Source organism: Egretta garzetta, unplaced genomic scaffold (assembly GCF_000687185.1).
Source record: "Egretta garzetta isolate BGI_Z169 unplaced genomic scaffold, ASM68718v1 scaffold49, whole genome shotgun sequence".
NCBI classification, from domain to species: domain Eukaryota; kingdom Metazoa; phylum Chordata; class Aves; order Pelecaniformes; family Ardeidae; genus Egretta; species Egretta garzetta.
The window spans coordinates 710,702-733,741 of NW_009260775.1; the positions used below are offsets into that span (position 1 = coordinate 710,702).

Sequence of the window (23,040 nt, forward strand, 5' to 3'; positions counted from 1 at the left end):
TAAGCATCTGCTGCTAGATACTGTCCAGTCTCAGATGCAGGAATATGGGCTACACAGACTTCTGGTCTAAGCTGGCAAAGTTGTACTTAGAGTCTCACTTAGATGCACAGACAAGCATAATAAAGAAATATTTTTTCCTAGGCAAAACCCAAAGCTGATATTGCAAAAATCTCTCTCATACCAAATTAAAAAATTACTAATTTATAACTCCGATTGATTACTTTTTCCTATAAGGCTTTACTACATCTATGCTAAACATGGGAACAAGAAGATAAAGAATACTCTCTGCCATTCTATTAAACGCCTTTCAGCAATCTATAATGAAAACACAGAGATTTCATGCTTCTGCTCGCAGGTGTTGGGTAATAAAAGTACTGAGGTTAAACAAAAAAATCTACTTGTTATTTCCAAATACAGCCTTACTGCAAGTGCAAAGCATTAATGTATCTAATAACATTTTCATCTCTAGCCTTAGACACACATTTTTAAAATAGCTTGCATTACTCTGTATATGCCAAATACCACCCAAAATACTTCTATAAAATAAATGGAGCTGAATGGAACAAACCGTACAAGACAGTGTATGAGCAAAGTGCTGCTGCTCGTAGGCTGAACAAGGGCTTGTAATAAGTTAGTTTTATAGTTAACTACCTCAAAGAAAAGCCATGCTTTTTGTACATATACATATGTAGGTATATGAACATAAATTAGATATGGGATATATGACTTCATTAACACTATATCCCCTAAAGAAAGACGCAATGCTGGCAACAGAAAGTAATGGTGTGTGTGAGCCATTAGCTATATACTTGGATGCAGAATAAGAAAAAAATAATAAGTATTTTTACTATTATTCATGTTTACCTTGATTAAGATATGCTTGACCACAGGTCAAGATTTTTCAGATGTCGAGGGATGAGTGCTTCTTTTCTTAGAATAAACACTAAACACTTTGCACTTTCACAAGCTCTGAACTGCCCTCTTTGAGGCTTTATAACCCGCATGCAAAATTAGTGGTTACTTAAAAAAACCCCACCTTATGGAATGTGAAAAATGAAGAAATAATAAAGTAGGGTAAAGAAAGAATTATACAAAATTAATTTTGAAAAAATGTTTTGGGGTATATGTGGAATAGATCATTGAATTATAAGCAATTTTGCATGAGAAATTAAAACCAAGATATTTTAATGCAACTCAGTAGAAAGTTTATTAAAATAAACTATGGTCTGTTGCAAGGTAGTTAATTTTTATCACTTTGTTTTAATCACTTCAGACTCCTCTCTTGCCTTCAGTCTAAAAGGTGGGCTTTTGTTCCACTATGCTGAATGAAAAATAATTATTTAATCCCCAAAAAGACCTTTCAAAGAAACATGCTGAAGACCAAGTGCTTATTCTGTAGCAAAGGTTTCTCTAGAGGTCAGAACAGGTCTTAGTGCATTTTCACATTTGCTGCCTGTGCACAACACTGATTTTTCTTGATTTATCAGTACCCATAAAAAGTGACTCAGCTGCTCTCTGCCTCCTAATATTCCCCATAGGAGAGTACAAAAGAGAGGACAACTGAGATGCAATCCTTCAGTTCTCCCATAAAACCGAAGTCCTGGAAAGCAATGAGCCAGTCCCACTTTAACTGCTGTGGGTTTTGGTGCAGATTTTGATCTTGCTAAAGTGGATGCAGAATAAGAAAAAAATAATAAGTATTTTTACTATTATTCATGTTTACCTTGATTAAGATATGCTTGACCACAGGTCAAGATTTTTCAGATGTCGAGGGATGAGTGCTTCTTTTCTTAGAATAAACACTAAACACTTTGCACTTTCACAAGCTCTGAACTGCCCTCTTTGAGGCTTTATAACCCGCATGCAAAATTAGTGGTTACTTAAAAAAACCCCACCTTATGGAATGTGAAAAATGAAGAAATAATAAAGTAGGGTAAAGAAAGAATTATACAAAATTAATTTTGAAAAAATGTTTTGGGGTATATGTGGAATAGATCATTGAATTATAAGCAATTTTGCATGAGAAATTAAAACCAAGATATTTTAATGCAACTCAGTAGAAAGTTTATTAAAATAAACTATGGTCTGTTGCAAGGTAGTTAATTTTTATCACTTTGTTTTAATCACTTCAGACTCCTCTCTTGCCTTCAGTCTAAAAGGTGGGCTTTTGTTCCACTTTGCTGAATGAAAAATAATTATTTAATCCCCAAAAAGACCTTTCAAAGAAACATGCTGAAGACCAAGTGCTTATTCTGTAGCAAAGGTTTCTCTAGAGGTCAGAACAGGTCTTAGTGCATTTTCACATTTGCTGCCTGTGCACAACACTGATTTTTCTTGATTTATCAGTACCCATAAAAAGTGACTCAGCTGCTCTCTGCCTCCTAATATTCCCCATAGGAGAGTACAAAAGAGAGGACAACTGAGATGCAATCCTTCAGTTCTCCCATAAAACCGAAGTCCTGGAAAGCAATGAGCCAGTCCCACTTTAACTGCTGTGGGTTTTGGTGCAGATTTTGATCTTGCTAAAGTGCCAGCCTGGGGATCAACAGGAAAGGAGCTAAAAGCTCAAGATCATTAGAGGATAAAAGTATCTGGGACTCAGACTGGGCTCATTCCTGCCCAGGAGAAGCAGTCTCAGGGAGTGGAGAAAACCACCTTTTTTCTCCACTTCCCAGGGTCTGGGCACCAAGCAAGGTCCCACAGTATCGGAGGAAGACTGTTACCTGCTTAGCACAAGGCTGCATTGTAAAGTCCATCGGTTAAGCCTCATCAAAACATTACCCACATGCAAGCTGAAGCAAGGCCAAATGACTCATCCGACAAGAGTCATTCTTGGTCCCACCTCTGCTTCAGTGAGCATTTCATTCATGTTTATGCAACGTGAAACAGTGCCATCACGACTGGGAATGCCAAGGGCTGGGTGATCTTGCACGGGAAACAGGAATGGTGGGCTTACCTCACCCGGCAGAGGACAAAACTGGCCGACATGAAGGCATGAATCACTTTGAAAAGCAACTGTAGTTTCCCGTCTTCAGGCAGTTTTCTGAATTCAGCTCTGAACAGGCTATTTTGTGTGGAAGAAAGTGAATTTTGGAGTACTTTTTGCTCCAATCAGGGAACAACCAGGAAGAGAAGAACCAGTAACGCATTATTTTTGTTTTTTGATCCAAACTAGCAACCAAGCTGAAAAAACCCAATTATTCACAGAATATAGCTGCAAGTTCTCACTGAGCCTGTTAACTGTAACAAAATATATGGGACTTTCCCGAGCAGAAAAGACCACTACATCCTTAGAGAGTATTTCCATCAGAAGATAGGTCAGGCTAAAAATCTGAGCCCATCATTGAGGATAACTATCTATAAAAGTGAAGACCTGAGAAGTGAGCTGTGAGAAGCCAGAAACCTCTACAGTTTTCAGCCAATGTGCTTGGGTGCCATGGGAAGCCCGGCTGCTGCATTGCAGAGTACAGCACAGCACAGGCTTTAGCTGCCCAGCTTCACATTGGCCTGAACTTGGTGCTGCCATAACAAGATTTGAACTGGTACCTGACCCAGCACATTTAAGGCTAACCGGGATACGCTGACCACGGGATTGACGGCAACTATTGCCGTGACTGCAGTGCAAGCAGATCCCTGGGTTTTGACCAGGTCTTTTTTTCTTCATGGGTCATGACTGAAACCCTGGATCCAGCAAAATGACCCCATAACACACTTAGCTAAGAGAATCGCATCGAGGTCCCCATAATGAACTCAGCAGGCCTAATTAAGCAAAATGGGTGCTCAGTTATTTGCAGTTTGGGTTCTACTATGGGGCTGAAAAGACATCCGTTCACAGCCATAAACATTTAAGTGTGGCTGATTGCAGAACCAAGCCAGAAAGGCTACAGGCAGCCAGCTTACCATTCACAAAAGCCCAAAACACGCTATTATCTCTGATTAAAAAGTAAAAATTAAAATGCCTCAGTGATAGCTATGGAAAAACATCACAATACCAAACCCTTTTCTACACTTGAACTAGGGAAGGACATTTTTAAGCCCAAGTGGCTGAAAAAACAAAGAAAGCAGAGAGAGGAAAAGATGGGGGGGGAGGGCTGAAATCAACTGCTATTCTAAGAGTCATGAAACATTGCGATAGCGCAACTCATGGGAGAGGCAGTAAAACATAACAAGTGCTTTTGTGTCATCTCTGTTGGTGTAAATCAGTGGGACTCTGCTGATGTTAATGAAGCTCAGCTGACTTATGGCAGAGAATCTGGTACTTTATTTGCTATGATGAAGACTGATGTCTAAATTCGACAACAGACTTTATACAATTGTAATTAAAGGTCTATAATAACATACAACACAAATGTAGTCTGTGCAGGAGAGTTGTGTTGTTGTATTCCTCTTGTGGCCTCATATTGCCAGTGGCAGTGGTATACATAATAAAAATATTAATAACACCTCTGTGGAAGGTAGCAACACAGCATGAAATGAATACTTTGGAACTAGCTACTAGCAGTCACTTTTCAGGACAACTAAATAATATCACTTTATAAGACAAATTTTGATTCAATTACCAAGAGTTGCAATATTTAACTCTTCTCATGCCACTCATGAGCTCTCATAATGCTTTAATAATGTAGACTATCTATCTACTTATAACACATGGCTATGTGTTTTCGGCATTTGACAAGGTAAAATATTAACATCCACGTTGCAGACCTAACACCCCAAGCAATCTGACAGGCATAAATACAGAGAATTTATAAGCAAAGTACTAATAATAAAACCAGGCCAACATTTAAGGAAAGAAATTCTGCAGAACTGTTGCAAGGGTATTATGGGTCATAACCGGATCGTGAGTCAATGCTACCGTGTTACCAAAACCCCTACAGATGTCATTTGTTACTCCCTCTGTCCTCCATCTTTCCACATCCCAACTCCTTGTCAGATCAATTCTCCTCCACCTAATCCCTCCTCCTCTCCTGTTTCCTAACGACTGACCTGTATTCAGGTAATCCGAGTGTTGCCATTCACACTAGTTCCTCCTCAAACCATAACATCCCTACACTTCCCTAGCTTCATCATCAGCTCCCCATTCCAATGCCTAGAGGTCATTATTGGCCTACTCCTTTTTAGCCACACAATTTTTGGACATGCTGTGTGGATGCTCTTCTGGAGATTTCAGTTTCCACACTCTACTCAGCATGGCAATTTCTAAAATTTTCAGAAAACTCTTAATATGGGAGAAGTTCACATCCTGGCTGAAAAGTGATGTATGGGTCACCTTTCAAACATCTGTCTCAAAGACTAGGAACCAAGCTTTGTAATGACCTTTGGCAAAACAACTTCTGGTTTTTCAGGAAAGGGATGATGTTTTTCGAAATACCAATTAGGTCTTGGAAAAGCAACAGGAACAAAAAATTTCAGCTCAGTCAAAGAAAGCATGGTAAAGTTACAAAGAGCTAAAAAGGGTCTGCAGATAAGAGGTATTCAGCAGCCCTTGTGAAGGGAATGAGACCAAGCAGAGCCTGGTAATTTCATTCCAGTTTTTCTGAGATTTCGTAACATGCATAAAGCAGTATAGCCTTTCAAAAGTCTACATTATCTGACTTAGATAGCAGTCCTCATTTGCTGGAGAGAAAGCACATATAAATAAAAACACTAGAGTTCCCAAAGTACTGTTAGAAAGGATTCAAATACAATAGTTGCAATGCAAAATTAGAATCCAAACCACCAAAAAAAGGAGACCAAATCCCTTCTGCTTACTTACAAACTACACAGTAAACACAGCAACTTCAGTTTTCATAATGGATCATTTTTATTTTCTTTTTAATGGGCAGAGAGATTGAGGTTCAGCTAATCGACCATGAAAATCTACTAGGCACGTCAAGAGAAACAGCTGGCTGTTAACACACAGCAGAGCAAGAAGTGCCAAAAGTTACAGCGAGGACTGTGAGGGCTGGCTGGGTTTCACGGGCTCTGAGGGGGAGCCATGTGAAAGGTGGCCATGTCGGAGGGGAGCCCTGCCGGCCCTTGGGGACCTGAACTTGCAAGGCCAACTGTACTGAGGGGACTGTATCGGTCTTACTGTGTAAGGCTGATGGTATCTATGTGATGGTGTCACAAATACCAAATTTAGGTACAGATGTCACAGAGGTGGAATCAATGGGAAAAAGTATTCAGGGGTGCGACACCAGAGAGACCAGGGCCAAAAGTCTGCTGTGGGGAAGACTGCGGATGTGGGACAGCTACTGGAGAGACCCATTTCTGCACACATATGGGGAGGTTGTGTGTGCATGTGTATGCATGGCCCCACAGAAAACACCCTGATTTGCTGATGCATAAGAACAGGATCAAGCCACTTGTACCAGTGGTGTTTATGTGCATGCTGTTTGTCTTGACGTGGTGCCCGTAAAGGCGCTGGTTGCCTGCCCGCGTGACTCTGGTGGCTGGCCGTGTCTGTACAGAGTGTCCGTGCGTGCACGCCTGTGCATCGCAGGCTCAGCCTCACTGTGAGCTGGACCAGGGGACGGGGAACTACAGCAGCCTGGTGTTATCAGACTGGGATGGGAGGAATCCCCTTTGGTCTAGAGGGCCACCAACTTGTCCTCTCTTAAAGCATCTTCTACATTTGACTAGTGTTATTTCAGTTGTGCTACTTCAACTGAAACAATAACATATGAAATATATGGGATAAGAAGCAAAAGAACTGAGAATTCATAAAGAGCATTAATATTCTATACATTAGGATGAGGAAGGAAGGAAGACATTGGCCCAGTTAGAAAGGAGGTCTGGTGCAGCATGTAAAACATACACCAGAACACGCTGACCATACGTAGCATGTTGTCTTGCTCCAATGCCATCGTTTGTTTGACACTACTTTACGTCTATACTTCCTTGGAATGTGCTCTAAGTGCAGCTCTTCCTTAGGTAGCTGTGGTAGGTACCATAGGGCCTGTGCTGCAACATCCCAAGTTGTTGACGGGCCTCTGTTCAAGGAAACTGTTGCCTATAACTTCCAGGAAAAGTATGCCATTGACACTGAACACTGAAAATAAAAGTCAGTCTTTAAAACAAACAAACCAACCCACCAAAACCCCAAACCAACAACCTACGTGAAGTTAACTTGTGGCATTAGATGAAAGAAGAACTTTATTATTACACAGGATGCCTGAACTACGGAGGCTTTGCCAGCTTGTGCCAAATGAATTCAAATTGTTGTTTTCTGAGTCTCTGAAGAGCTGTCAAACTAGCACATTTCCAAAGCAGTATCACTTATATTATTGGCACTGAAAGTCTACTCACTCAAAAATGTCACAGCCCTTACATTGTTTAATATATTTAACATAGTTATGGAGAAGTTCACAAGAGCATCTAGAGTCCTTAAATGGCGCTTCAAAAAAAAATGGTATCAGATACTAGTGATTACTTCTTTATATAGGTGGGCAGAAGAGGAAAGCCAACGTATCCTGGTGAAAGTAATAACTCATCCTGGTTATTATCAGACAGCAGCATAAAACTCAAAACTGCCAGCAAGAAATATTGCTGATTCATTGAACTTGTCCTTATATTTGCAGCCCACTTCAGTGTTTTTCACTTAATAAGATTAATGATAACGTCTGTTTTCCAGAAAAACATTTTGTGGATACTATGCATAAACACTTCAGGAAAAATATTTCCTCTCCTATCTTTCAATGAAAGCATTTTTTAAAATAGAGTTATAATTCATCATTCTGTGACAGCATTTAGAAAAGAGCTTTTATACAGTTATCTACAAGCCTGGTCAAATTGTATCATCTCCCTGAATATCATTCCACTTAAGTACTTTTATTACCCATACGCTTACTAAAAACACTGATCTTTATTCCACTTTTCATGTGGTAATCTAAATTGCCTTGAGTAATCTGTCTAACAGAGATAATTAAATGTGTTTCATTAATATCTGCAAAAGGTTCCAAGGGCATGCAGTGGATTAAAGTCTAGTTTGCAAACGTGTTGCTCAGATAAAGAAACAAGTAAAATGCCACTTGACTCACAGGAAAATGGGAATGGAAGGGACCTGGTTTGCAATCGTCTCCAATCCCTTGCCATTTCACATTGTATCATATGAACTGTATCATATAACCTCCTCTAAATATTTACCAATGATCAGCATAAGCCCATTTTGGATTATTCAATCCAGTGCTATAACTGAAAGCTTGGGAATTAACTCCATTGCTCTAATGTTTAAGGGTCTTCCATCTCGCAATCTAAACCTATAGTCCCTTTAGTTATTTACCACAAATCATTTTTTGTCTTAAACAGTTCTCATTTCCTCCTGGTGTTTATTCCCCCTTGGTCTTAGTTTTGCTGTATTAGACAAATCTATGTCTTCTAGTCTCCCCTCATGTAATGATTTTTTTTCCCTTCCCTAATCACCCTAAGATCATTTGTTGCTTTTGTTACAGTTTGAATCCCCCTCTGAAACACGTCTAGCCACAATTAATAATACTTCCCTACCTCTGCAATGGCATCTGCCATTGACATACCCAAATGACAACACTTGAATGCCTCTCGGTGATTCAGCTAATAAAGCAAGATTCCTCGCCTCAGTCATTTTGAACACATACTTCTAGATAATTGGGAAGATTTTGTTATTTATCCTTTCCATACAGAATCCCCCATTCCTCCTTTGCTTATTCTTCGTATGAATAAAGAGCCACTTGCAAGGTGGTTTTTTTACAAAGCAACTTGGGCTGAATTTGTGCAAAGCTCACTTCAGCCCTCTAGCTCCTGCTTCACAAGAAGCCTTCTGTGTTGGTCGGTCCTTTTAACCTTTCCTTGCACATTTGTTGCTTTTTTACAATGTCTTTACTGATGTGGTTATTCAGCTAATCATGTCTGTCATCCCCCAGTTTTCAGGTGCATGGACATCATTGTAAGATCTGAGACTATAAACTAGAATACAAACCCAGATGATTAAAAATGTCTTCTTTTAAAGTGTAACACACTTTTTATTGTTCTTTTCTTATTATCAGCAAGAATCATTGTACAAATGGAGGAGAGATATATATATATTTGTGTGTATATATACTTACATGTGTGTGTGCATGTAACTCACTCTCCTACATGCTCACACACAACTCTATGCCATCATGTTGAATCTTGAAACCACTACTTTCATAAAGAAGGAAACGCTCCTGGCTTTCTCTGCCTTTCTCTCCTCTCCTGAGTTTCTTCCCTGAGAATCCTCCTTAGTCTCATGTAAATCCACATTTAGCTCTCCAGTAAAAACAAGAATTTTCAGATTTATTGAAAGTGGTAGTCTGTCTACAATGCAGCCACATTAGACAACCTGCACCTGCTGTCTTGCATGGATATTCCAAAGTTTAAAATTGAGTAGCAAAGTCAGATGCCAGTAGCAGCTTAGCTGTTGCAGGAGAGAGATCAGCCTGAGCTGTAAAACCTCCTTGAGAAGCCAAATAAATTTTCAGATAGTCCATGCTGAGCTTTATGATAGCCTGAGAATGGCAGGCAATCCAAGTAACTTAAAAGCTCGGCAGGGAACTCCTGTTGGTTTCTCTTCCACGTAGCACAGGCTTTTGTGCTGTATTCTATGTAAATCTTGCCAAAGCCTCTACAGAAAATGACTTCTCTATCATTAGTATTTACATGAAAACATCATTATGACTTTCAAATATGGCACAACACTTAGCCTGGCAACATGTGGATTGCTTAGCTTTTTAATTTGCACTGAATGGTAGTTATGAAAAAAATTTGCATGTAATTCCTAGGTTTTGACACAGATTTGGGGAGGAGAGGGTGGCAGTAAATCCCTCTTGGAGAAATTAATTTAATCCTACCATACTTCAGCATTGCAATCAAAAATGAGAATAAGGTCAATGTCTTTCTAGCATCTGCTAATTAAAATGACCAAGCACATGAGGATCCCAATTTTACGTGGCAGACTTCATGTGCAGGAGCACAGGTAGCATAAAACCAAAGAATCAACAAAAAACCCCAACCACCAAACCTATGATTTTTTGAGCACACTTGTCTGGAGGTTCAGTTCAGCTCCTCAATTCTTAAGTTTGAGCACAAAATCAAATAACAGTAACAGTAAGCTAAGCACTACCTGGGTAACTTGTTTTAGGCTGCTAGATCCTGAGTGTGTGGAGTCATACAGAATGGGAGGCGTTGGAAGTGACCTCTGGAGATCATCCAGTCCAACACCCCTGCTAAAGCAGGTTTACCTAGAGCATGTTACACAGGACTTCGTCCAGGTGGGCTTTGAATATCTCCAGAGAAGGAGACTCCACAACCCCCCTGGGCAGCCTGGTCCAGTGCTCCATCAGCTCTTATGCTTCAGTTGGTGCCCATTGCCCCTTGTCCTGTGCTGGGCACCACTGAGAAGAGTCTGGCTCTGTCCTTGTGACATCCACCCTTAAGATAATTCTAAGTATGTATGAGATCCCTTCTCAAGTCTTCTCTTCTTCAGGCTAAACAAGCCCAGCTCCCTCAGCCTTTCCTCATAGGGGAGATACTCCAGTCCCCTCATCATCTTTGTTGCCCTCCTCTGGACTCTCTCTAGGAGTTCCTCATCTTTCTTGAACTGGGGAGCCCAGAACTGGACACAGTACTCCAGGTGGGGTCTCACCAGGGCAGAGTAGAGGGGGAGGATAACCTCCCTCAACCTGCTGGCCACACTCCTCTTAATGCACCCCAGGATGCCATTGGCCTTCCTGGCGACAAGGGCACACTCGTGACATCTTTTCTCTCTAAGGATGTCAGGGAAACGCCAGTTGATTCAGAGTGTAGCTTGCTGAAGAAGCAGCTTCTGGAAAAGCAACAAGCCAACCTAACCAAGCCTCCCACTCCAAGCAGCTCTACAGAAAGCCTTGCCCTGTCATTCTTCCTACTGGTGCCCAGGCTTTCAGTGCAGGGCTCCATTGCCTATGCAAGTCACAGAGGCGAGGCTGAAAAAGCAGCTGTGCAGCTATTACACATCATGTTCAGGTGATAGGGTTCCTCCTTCAGGAACTGTATTCCTGAAGGCTCACGCCATGAAAGCAGCTGGTCCTGTGATCTGCCCATTAGCTTGCACTTGCTTGAATTAATTCTAGTCAGGAAAGTAACAGGATTGTTTTTAAACAGAGTTTGCGGATGCTGATGTTTGGATTCTTCTGACCGGGCATCATTCAATGCCTTTTGGAAACTTCTGGCTAGTCACGGTGTGACATTGGGGGATCAAGTCCTTTTCAAGATCTAACCACAATCCTAGCCTGTATCTGAAGGCATGGAAACCCCTGGGTTTTATACATATGTTTTAACTGAAAAGATTCCCAGCCAGAAAGTTGTGACTTTTCAGTGCACAACACCGATGTTGAGCTAATCTTTTTACGGTTTCCTTTTCAAAGGTAGACCATTAGCTCATCATTCCCCGGTACGCTGTTAAAATGGCAGAACTGCATTTTAAAAGGGTGCTGGCAACAGGAATCATGCAACAAAATCTCTAAATGTCATTACTATGAGCTGCCAGAATCGGCCCCTCGTGGCCAAAACCAAAATGTCTTTTATCAGTATGGCTTTTTGCCAAGTCTCTGCTGTCCAGCTCAAGGCATTAACTGGATTAAGCAAAAACAATAAAAACAGCAGCAAAAAGAAAATGCTGTACAAAAGGGATTATAAGCAGGAAGAGAAACATGAAATACCTCTTTAGACTCCAGGTGAAACTCTATTGTTCCCACCTGATCAAGCCCAGGAACAGCACTATCTAATACAGCACTCCCAGGAAATTGTCTCCTGCACCTCATAAGCCATTTCTTAAAAAAACATCTCCCATATATCCCTGACTCTCTGATTTTACCTTATGTTTCATCAATATTTCACTACTATTTCCTTCCACATTTGCTGGATGCTTATGCCAGGAGCTAACTTTAACAGAGCTTCTGCATTTTGGTATGGCGAAAGAGCGCCACTGTAAACAGCTATTTTCTATAATTCCTACAAAATGTGCTTGGTATTCATCTCCTCCTTTAGGAGCTTGCCACATGCAATGATTTTTGGATATAACTGCAGTATTTATCATGAATCTTTAACAAAGGCTTTTCATCCCAAGATGCAAAAAAGCAAATAGCATCTCAACGTGCAAGGAAAGACATTTTAATGTAAAGCCGACAAAACCGGATGTCAGACAAGAAGTAAAAATGAAGCAATACCTTTTCATAAGAGCAGAGCTAAAAAAACCTCTGTGTTTACGCACAGAGACCTAAGCTTATGCTTGAAATGAATAGGGAACCAAAGGCGTCAAAGACCGCATAGACTCCCGTAATCAAAACCAGACACCAAAATGCACACTGACAGGTTTGGCAAGTTCTGTTTCCAATAGAAAAGGTGCAGTTGTGTGCCCATCTACCACCTGGCCTCTTTAAACATTTTCCAAGCACTAGATCTGCTCTGCAAGGATGGAAAGTCCATCCTACCACAAAGCATGGGAACAGCATGATTTCAAGACCAACCTCAGACCAGTAAGCACTGGTGGGAAGCATACGCCTTGATCTCAACATTTTGTGAGCTCGAAATACTGACCGAATATTCAGAAAGCAGAGGTACTAGAGAGTCTATGTGTTCTTAATACATCATGAACGCCTGCAGATCATTTGCACACTGAAGGCAGCTCACTTCCACTTCTCACAGGTCAACAGAAAAGAGTGACAGAAGACATCCTCATAAATTTGATCTCATGGAAAAATCAGCACAACCCAAAACCACAGAAGAGCCCATGACTACAATCCCCCCCGATCACAATGAACACTTGCTGATAAACCAAAGGTAGGGATTAAGGCTCCCAATTTAGACCAGGTATTTCGGCTTTATGCAGCAGTAAGAGACCATACCACTGTGGTCAGAATAGCTCTCCTACAACTGAAATGAAAGCCAATCTACAAAATGAAAACCAAACCAACCCTAAACCACACCACTGAAGGCTGAAAACTTCACATGCCAGCAGATTCGCATCTCCAGTATTTTTCATAAATACACACAAAAAAAGCTAGGAATAGAGCCAGAGACAAGCAGAAATAGGTTAGGATTGATTAAAGCATCATCCTATGTCTTCAATGAATATCAGTACGTCTACCTGCACTGTAACTTTTTATGCACATTATACATTATAAACGTTACTTCATAGTAGAGCTGCAAATAATCATCTTTCCTAAGTGAACCTAAGTCCACTTAAAAATTAAAAGCAAATGGCATTATTATTCTGTTAAATTTCTTAAACTATCGCAAAGTTTTTCTATGCTATTTATGTCCAAAATATATGTTTCTCTAGGTTTTAATTATGAAATACTAAATAAATCCCATGAGTAAATACTTATTCATATCTGTCTGCTGAGTTCCTATTTGTAATTCCAGCTAATTACTTCCCCTGTCAGGAAAATATTCTTTGAAGTCCCAAGATGCCACACAAGTACCTCAGTCTCTTTCATTTTACGTCTCCCAGTGTTCCATACAGAAAATGTAAATTCATTTGGCTACTGCTGGAAGAGTAAGAAACTTGAAATAATCTCTGCACTGTCAGCAGGTCTTTACCTTGTGTGCTTAATCCCTGTTACCATGGTGATATTTAATTGCGCAGCCACACAGTTTGATTGGTTTATTTTAAATTGAAGTTTTTCTGTGGAACGGCACAGGATCCTAGTGAACAATAGATAAATGGCTTTCAAAATATTGCAGTGAGTCATATTGTTGTCAGTGACTAGATTAATTTGAGTTCAGTTAAACTATTTCTTCACCTTTCTTAAACATATATGACAATATACATAATACGAGGATTTTTAGCATTATATTTGGGAGCTGAGCATTTTGAGTATAATTAAGCAGTATTTTATTGTAAGAAGGGCAATTAAAACCTAAATGAGAGTTAAAATTCAGTAAGCTTCTGTTGGTAGTAACATCTTGTCTTTCTAAAACGAATTACCCTGCTGTTCTACAATAACAATCCAGCTAGGAACCTTTTACAGTAGGTTTGTACTTGATTTTCTTCAGAAAAAACTGTAAATATATTAGTATGACAGAAATTAAGCCAAAAGGATAAATACAGCTTCTTCAGTGCTGGCTTTCATATACTTCAGCATGCAGCTCCTCAGTATATGAATGACTGCTGGAAAGGCATCATCAATATGGTATTTCCTGGCACGGCATAACACATTAGATGATAACTTGTTTTAAATTCTGTACATACCCTATGATGAGCTGGTGTACTTCAACCATGCTATTTAAACAGCAGCAATATGCTGTGCTAATTCTCACCCCTTTTTTTCTGCTCTATAACCCAACTCCAGCACATTTTTTTTCTTAATGCCGTAACTGAAGCTCTGGGGGAAATCTTCACCTAGCCTTTGCTGTGAAAGGTCCCAGTTCCATCACAGAGTATCAGACAGCTTTGCCTTATTTATTTTTTCAAGCTTGGGGCCACTAAGGCCCCAGTACACAGCCTGCAGGATCATTCTACCTTTTTGGTGTTTCAGGGGCTGTTTTCCCCTCTTTATTTTAAAGGGCTATCAACTAGCCTGGTTCTATTTCATATGCATCATTGGGGATACCAGCACATGACCCGAGATAAGACTTACAGCTTCTTACAAACCACTACCACTCTCCCAACCACCTGCATGGCTCTGCAGAACCAAACTTGACGCTTTTAATCCCAACTCTGTAGGGACTGCACTCTGTTTTACAAGAGAGACGTTTGAAAAAGCAGACTCCAACCGGGGCTATCATTCTCACACAAACTGTTTACAAGAATTAATTTGTTTTACACTCCCAGGAAGGGTAGCATGGTGTGCCAAAGCACTGCTTCTACAGATGCATTTACATGCTGTAATGCACAGACGAAATGCTGTTATGCCACACGAAACATCTACCCAGAAGCATGTGAACTCCAAGAGTAATGAGGATTTCATCTTCTCACCTCTGCACATTGTGACCCTGGGTTAGGATACCTCCATTTTTTTTCTATACAGGTTCTGCTCCAGAAGTTTTATTCTGCTTCCACCTTCAAACATACAAGAATAACGGTTCTCAGGACTCAATACTTCTGTGAAATTTCATGGCATCCCCATCCAGTTTGTGTTTGGAGAAATCACTGGGGACTAAACCAGAAACGATGACTTTTCTGTAGCAAAAGAGGCCCAAAGTACACGATTCCCCATACTCCACTGAGGTATAACTACATCCAGGCAACCCAAGGCTAACAGCTGAGCAAAAGCTGCTTCTGAGTAGTCTCACCCACATTCATACCTTCTTGTATAACTCCCCCCACCTTTCCAGTGTGAGGAATCCTCTTGGTTCAGCAAGTGATGGTTGCACACGTGCACAGAGAGGACTTGGAAAGGGCAAGCCAGGAGGTAGGGATGGAGCCACACTGCTGCGGTGAGCTCCTGAGTTAACTGCACGCCAACTAGCTCAGGTACAGCTGCCTTGCAGTGCAATGAACACTGCACGTTTGCATGCTCTAGTTAAAATAAAATAACCCCACAAACCAGCATCTCCTTGCTATTATTCCCTCCATTATAACAATGATTTATCCCAGTCAATATTAACATTGTTTTCTCTGTTGTATTTATGCCTGCCATATTTATGGCTAGAGCAACAGTTCTCTGTCAATGAAGGACAAATGTTAAATCATCTTCTCTTTTCAGGACATTGAGCTGATTTAGCCCTACTTTCTTTTTCGCCATATAACCGAGTTGTCTCTAGGCAGACCACTGACACAAACAGGTTGCTATATAATTTTCCTTCTTCTCCTTTCTAATTATTCAGGTTTGCTTTAAACAGTCACTTGTGTTTGTGCGTCCCTGCTGCTGCTCGTCTCTTCTAGCCCCGCTCCCCCTTCCACCATACGATCCTGTCCTTGAGCAGGTCAAACCCTTAGCAACAGAAAGCAAATTTGTATGCAGTCTGAAAGGAGCACAGTAGCACTCTTTCTCTAATAGCACACTATTCATATCAACAGTCCGTATTAGTGACAAGGGAATTTAAAAAAAAAAAAAAAAAAAAAAAAGAGAGAAACCAAGAATCACCATACCAATCAGACCTGTTGTCCGCCTGGTCCAGTGTCCTTTCTCTGACAGCACTCAGTACCCGCTTCAGAGGAAGGTGCAAGAAACCTTGTAATTATAGAATAACCTGATTAATACAGGAAGTTTCGTCCTAGCCCTAGGCAGTCAGCAGCTGACTCACCCGCTTGTCTGAAACATAAGATTTTATATCTGCTCTAATTTTTTTTTTAATCCTATGCAATATGATAGTGGAAGTCTTATTACAAATGTATATTGCAAATGTACATTTGAATCCTATGAAATATTTTAGGCTTTACCGTAACCTGTAGCTGAGAGTTATATTTGCTAATTATATAGGTTGTACTATTTTTATCGCTGTTAAACTGCCTGCCATTCAATCTCATTGGATGTCCCTTTTAGGACGTGGCAATAAGTGGGCCAGAGAGTGTGATTCCACTGCCTGTTCCCTCGGCATCTTACCTGGGAGGGGAGATGCCCGAAGAGACACACCACAGTCAGCCTTTTGCTTGAGGCATTATCCTGGCACCCAGACTGCCTCCATTCACATCCCTAACCTGAATCGGAAAAAGAAGGAAATGAACCCCTCTTCCTGGCACCCCCCCCAAGCGCAAGCCATCTCACGCTGGCTGAGGGAGGATGGAGCAGCAGTGGCGGTGTTGCTCATAGTTTTATGAATGCCACATAAGTACTCCAGTGAATCGAGTCAACATTGTTTCTGTACTTAGAGATGAAGGAAGGTAATGCATTCAGCAAAATGGCAGAAGGTGGCTCCTTTGGCTTCAAACTTTGATTACAGCCTTATGTACTAAGGTAGTCTTAAGGTAAAAATAACAGCAGCCTTTGCAAAACCCAGGAAGATGAACAACACTGTAACAAGAATCAAGGCTTTCACTATATATTCTGTCCTTTCGTCATTTTCAGAACCTTCCAATAGAGCAAAACCCAGAGAAATATTCTCAGAAAGGACTAAACTACCAATAGGCATGTACAACCTGCACAACATATGGACAAGAAGGTTGGGGTAGAGCTAGACATACCAAGAGAAATAAAAATAAAAAAAAAATTATTTAAAAAAAAAAGCTGAATGGTCTGATCCTCTTCTGTGCTTATTTATTTTGAAGTAAACTGATTAGCAGTCTGTGAGCCTCAGTTTTGCATCTGGTATAAATTAGTGGCCCTTAATAAGCAGGATGCTTGATTGATATGCCATCAATATCATCAATGACTGTGTTCTGTCATTCCACACGGCTGGCTGGCTAGCTACGAGAACTGGGTGTACAAGGAGGACCACGCAGGCCAGACAGGATGCACGCAACACACGGACAGGAACTCCACCTCTTAGAAAACACGAATGAGTTTCCTCTTCTAAGCACAGCAAGCACTGAAAGACTAAGATGAAGACTACTCAAGAAAATGTAGGTAAGTATTTGAGTACAGAAGAATATCATGGCATTGCTGTATTGTAAAGAAACATTGTACTGTGCACGCTTTGAGAATTTAGGATGTTGTGAGCTGCACTAGCTACCAAAGAACACAAACACATTACCTCTGTTTTATGTTTGGGTCAAAAGCTGACATTCAAGAATTTTGTGTTTCAGGAATAGCATAGCTACTAAGCCAAGCAAGGACAACCAAAATGTAATGATTTCAGAAGCCAAAAATCATGGAGCTGATATTATATGCAGGATAACATACCTTAGAAGAAAAAAGAATTGTTTGCCAGATACACCTGGAAGAATTTAGCTTTACTAAATACAAAAGCGCCAGTACAAAAAACAGCAGGCACTCAAGATAGGAAAATAAGTTGTGATGTGTTTCAACTGGTGTGGTGCTCACATCCTACTAACATAACAAGATTTGGAAAGACTTCCGACGAGTAGGTCTCTCCCATCTCTGCTGTGCACTTCAGGGACTGACCTGTGGTTTCAAGCCAAGCCATAATGCTGCAGGCTTTGATCTCTGGATGTGCTTCTTTTTATTTCTTTCCTGGGGTCCCAGCTGTTTGCTCAGTTTGTTCCAGACTGGAGGACAGAAGTAAGCTCATATGCATGAAGTACAGATGGTCAGGGTCCTTGGGGTGAAACAGGGAGCAAACCAAACTGGTAAGACAGTCAGACCCTATCATCCTCTCTGAGGCAGTAGCAAAAGTTAAAGTAAACATGGCCAGCAACATATCTTGCAAATAAAGATATGGCAATAAGCTGACCTAACAGACCCATGTAAAAAAATTATTTTAAGACTACACGTTACTGGGACTGCTGTTGCTTTGAGTCTACATCAGAAAGGCTACACTTTCTTTCAGTTAATCTTATTTCACAGTCTCTGGTCTTTATTTGAATGTTAGAAGCCAGATCCACAGAAATACCAAAGTACCTAATACCTTAGGAATTAAATCAGAATAGGAATCAAAAGGGTATGACTTTTCATGGCAGCAAATGTTACTTCAACTTGCACCTTAAGAGTGCAGCTGTAGTGCAGCTTAAGCCAACACAAGCCCATCACAACCCTGTTCCCACATCAGTCAGATATTTCAGTGTGTCAGCAATGCTGCTCATCACCTGGCATTAGCCGTGCTCCGAGCTGGAGGTTGGACCAGCTGACTTCCAGAGGTTTCTTCCACACTAAACTATTCTGCAACTCTACCAGACCATGTGGAAGACTGGCTCAGTGACCTAGACTGATATAAAATTCATGGGTTTCTCTGTAGGATTGATTTTTTTATTAGCTTTTGCCAGTTTATTTCCCTCTATCAACTCCCTCCCACGTCTGACAAAGCAGCAAGGCCAATACAAGCAAAAGGGTGAAAATGTACAGGTTCAAAAATCAGTAACATCGTAGCAGTGGCAACTTAGGCAAGCTCAGATCACCATGAGGCTAAACCCTTTGTGGACAAAATCAGCCAAGACCTTCCTGCTTTGCATGCTATCTCCCTGAAACCCTACACTCACACCAAATACATTTTTAGTAAGTGTCATGGTTGTATTCAAATTAGCGTTAGAGAAATTCCTCATAATCACATACTACACAGCATACGTAATAAATGCCAAGAACACAGGCTTTTAAAATGGTTAAATATACACTGTAAACTATTTCATATTAAATGTCCAGCTTAATACAGCTTGTGCAGTACAGAAACACGCTGGAAGAATACTAGATGATTGCCATCCTCCCATACTGAAATATATTACTTAGCTCATAAGGCTATTTCAAGTAAAAGCGACAAGTTAAAAGGGAATGGGTGAACTTTCTGAAACTTTAATTTACCGTGGCCTAAACTTAAGAAAAAATATTTTAGAGGTTTGCAAAATGACCCTGGTTGTGCCATCTGTACAGAAGAGATAATGAATTGATAGCGACATCTCAAAACATTTTGATAAAAGGCTCTTGCACTTTTACAAAAGTGCTGCCTGGCAATGGAAGCTGCCCCTGATTAGCTCAGGCCACAGGGGCTTTCAGAGATTTGAAAGAAACCAAATTTGCTTCAGCAGAAAGAATAAACATCTCTTCCCATTCATGCCTTAAAGTATTTGCACAGACACTATATAATTACTTTTCATTTCACCAAAAGATTCTCCTGGATTCTCTATTCCTCACACAATTTCAAAATTACAATATGTCCGCTTGCAGTTGAATGGATATGTACATATGGCACTAAGTAAATTATTTAAACTAAAAAGCAGTTAATGTTGCTATGAATTATGTTATTTGCTTGTACAGAATTCAAGTGCACATTTCATTGTGATAATACGTGGCTTATACACCTTTAATCAAAACCAAGTGAAGGACTTGAATTGCTTTTTCTCCTTCAGTGTGATGCAATTTGTTAATCTATTTGTCTATAAAAAGCCTTGGAGACAATATAAAATGCTGTCTCATTGATCTCCCGCCCGCCCGCCCTGACATAACTGTCAACAACCATCTCACGATTTCAACTCCTAAAATCCAGGGGTGAGAAATGAAGGAAAGAAAATTAGTGTTTTCATTTATGTAGTTTCATGTAGTATTTGCAAAAGCAGTTTTGAAAGCCAGAGAGGGCTCCTCCTTGGACAACTAACAGGCACTGTAAGGACAGTCCTATATACCTCCGTAGAGGAATCACCGGTGAAGTCACTACGTGTATTCAGTCTTTAGTCATTCTTCTAAAATGAAGATATATGTCATGTAACTACCCAGGCACATCATAGTAGCTACCAGGGCTGACATTCACGAGTAACAGTGGATAGCTGGTGATGCTGCACAGCAATACACGGTTCCAAATGGTTTCCTCGTTTCATTCAGTTTCTGAAGTTACCGGCTTCTAATGCATCCCAGGGGACTGTCATCTCATCTAACATGCATTACTGCTCTGGAGGCATGGCTGGTGCATGTGTTACAGCCAATGCTGTTGCTTTAAAACATTTAATAGGAGAGTACGTACTATAACTCATGCAAAGTGGGCGTATGTAACATTGCTCAACTTCCACCTAAGACTGCTCAGAGGTATCAGTGGAAAGTCTGGCACAAAATATCAAAGGCTTCTGCAGACCAGCTTCCTCAGAGGTCTCATTCTCTCCACATGTTAAAGCAGTTTATTTTTTTACCACATAGTCTGCTATCCACATGCAGAGAAAAATGGAAGAAAGACCAGGGCCCCAAAGAGAACGGAGAGCAAGCACCTTATAAGAGCATGGAAAAAACCCAAAACACAACAACATCAAGCCTAACATTACTTAAGGGATGATTTGGCACTGCTTGTTATGGATTTTTGTTCCTAGATGCAGCTTTCTGCATTTAAGAGAGGGATATGGCACTTAAGGTACTAAAAAGCAATCCAAAAAATAAACAAAATAATCATTAGCTACTGAGAATTAGAAAATGTTCCCAAATTGCAAAATTAATGAGTACTAATGCACTGCATTCTGCAAGCCGCAGCTGTTTATAGCTACACAACAAGTGCAGCATCCCATACTGTGACCAGTGAGAAAAGAGGAGGAATCAAACGTGGTGCCTGTCCTCAGAAGCAGGATATTAATTGTTCAAATGAATCTCAGTCATGCAGAGGAGAACATACCGCCAGTCTGCACAAAAAACGGACACCCACGGTGCACAGGTCCCTTCATTCGAGTAGCAGAAGCAGGAGAGGCACATCTGCACAGCACTTCGGAGGCTCACCTACATTTCTTGATGAGCCTAATTAGTCCAGGCAGAAAACCTATGCTAATACAGTTATATGGTGCCTGGCCTGCAGCTTCACATTGTCCAGCGCTGCAGCCGGTGCCTTGCAGGCATGCAAAGCATGACAAATACTTGTTCAAGGGAGAAAATGACATCTCAAAGTCAGCTTTTGAGCCCTCATTAACCCAGATGACTTGCTCCAGTTTGGACAGGTCTGAAATCGCTCTAAATCTTGAAAGCCTGCAGGACACCACGCTGCTACAAATCTTGCTTTGGCTCCAAAAGCGAATGACTCCTAGGAAGCCAAGGTGCACACCCCGGGCCAAGCAGGGAGGAAGAGAAAGCAGAGCAACGTGGATCCTCATTCTTACGCCGTACGACGCTGGTTTTGCAGATGAAGGATCTTGAGTGAATTAAAGGGCTTTTAATGATTAATTTAAAATAAGTCTGATCCTTTTACTCTGTATTAAAAGAAAGAATTGCAATTCTCATCTAAGACCTTTAAAGCATCTACGACTTTCTAATCAGACTAATAAACATGAAAATTAAATACTAATCAAAAAATACCAACCCTTCACATGAGCAGAATCAAAATGCCAGCCTTAAAATTGAATGTAAGCTAAAGCTACTAATGCTGCAAGATCAAGCAGTGGTTCTGCTAACTCACCACCATCACCGCCTCTTAGTTCCAAAAGTTCCAAAGAGTACATTTGCTAGAACAGCAAACTCTATTTTATCCAAGCCACTTACGTGATTTTAAAGAATAATTATGCACAGTTTTCACTGGGAAAAGAAAAGCCAATTTTATTTATGATCACATCATCCACATCGACATTTAGTTTGCAAACATTTAAATTCAGAGCTAAAGGACTATAGGAAATCGAAGAATTAGGATATTAACTATACAGGATCAAAATATACACTCTCTCATTAGCAGTGTACCAAATATATTAGACAAACTAAAAGAGCTGACACGGCAGAGATGGAGGAGAATTGTTAGTCCCAGACAGAACTGACCTTTTACCTCTTTCTTTAAACACGACATCTTTGTTTTTATTTTTTTGTTAACGACATTTGCTGTAATACCTCAACAAATTACAGGCCCTTAAATTATCAGCGTTTGCTTGGGTAAATGAAATCACCGAGTACCAAAAAAAGGTGCAGTAAAGTACAGTCAGAGCTATCTCTGTGCAATAAACCAAAACAGCTGAACATTAACTGCGTAGGGCTGAAGCAGGAATTAGGATTGCAAGGAGATACAGTTAAGAGCAGGGCTGCAGCGCTGTGCTCCAGACTGCACAGCTCACACTGCCCACTTACTTGATGAAGTAGTCTCTTCCATCTCTGTTTGCCGTCATCTCCCATCCATAAGGTGTCCCCTGGTTCAAGCTCCAGGTTCCTGAAGGGTGAGGCCAGCCTGAAGACTTGTTCCTGTGGCTGCAATTTTGGAGCGGGCGGAGAAAGAGAGAGAAGGGGGGGGGGGAGGAAGTTATTTGTCTGTTGTATTTATTCTTCCAATTAAATTATTTCACATTCATTTGGCATCTGAACACTTTCAAAGATGTGAAATTTGCAACCAAAATGCAGGCAACCAAAAACAGGTTAGCAGGCCTACTTATACTTGCAATATTTTCCCAGTAAATGGAAAGATACACTGTCACTTCTAATGGTCTTTGAGCCAAAGCTTTTGGCAGGTGACTCAGTCCCACACCCACAATACTAATTTTCAATAGTTTTCAGTACAGGGGACGGAGAGCATTTTCATTTATTGCCATCTCCTGGTCAAATGCCAGTTCTCAGTATTGTTTTAGCCAAAAAAACCTAACAAACCAAACGAAAA

General features: G+C 40.6%; 1 protein-coding gene across 1 annotated transcript in view; it reads right to left on the minus strand.

Moving 5' to 3' along the window:
• The window catches only part of FRMPD4 (FERM and PDZ domain containing 4), a 119,642-nt gene extending 96,997 nt beyond the window's left edge, over positions 1–22,645 (minus strand). The window contains exon 1 of the mRNA XM_009646341.2: positions 22,521–22,645. Within this exon, the coding sequence (XP_009644636.1) occupies positions 22,521–22,558 (38 nt within the window). The 5' untranslated portion in view covers positions 22,559–22,645. The remainder of the gene's footprint in view (positions 1–22,520) is intronic.
• Positions 22,646–23,040: the final 395 nt, after the last annotated feature.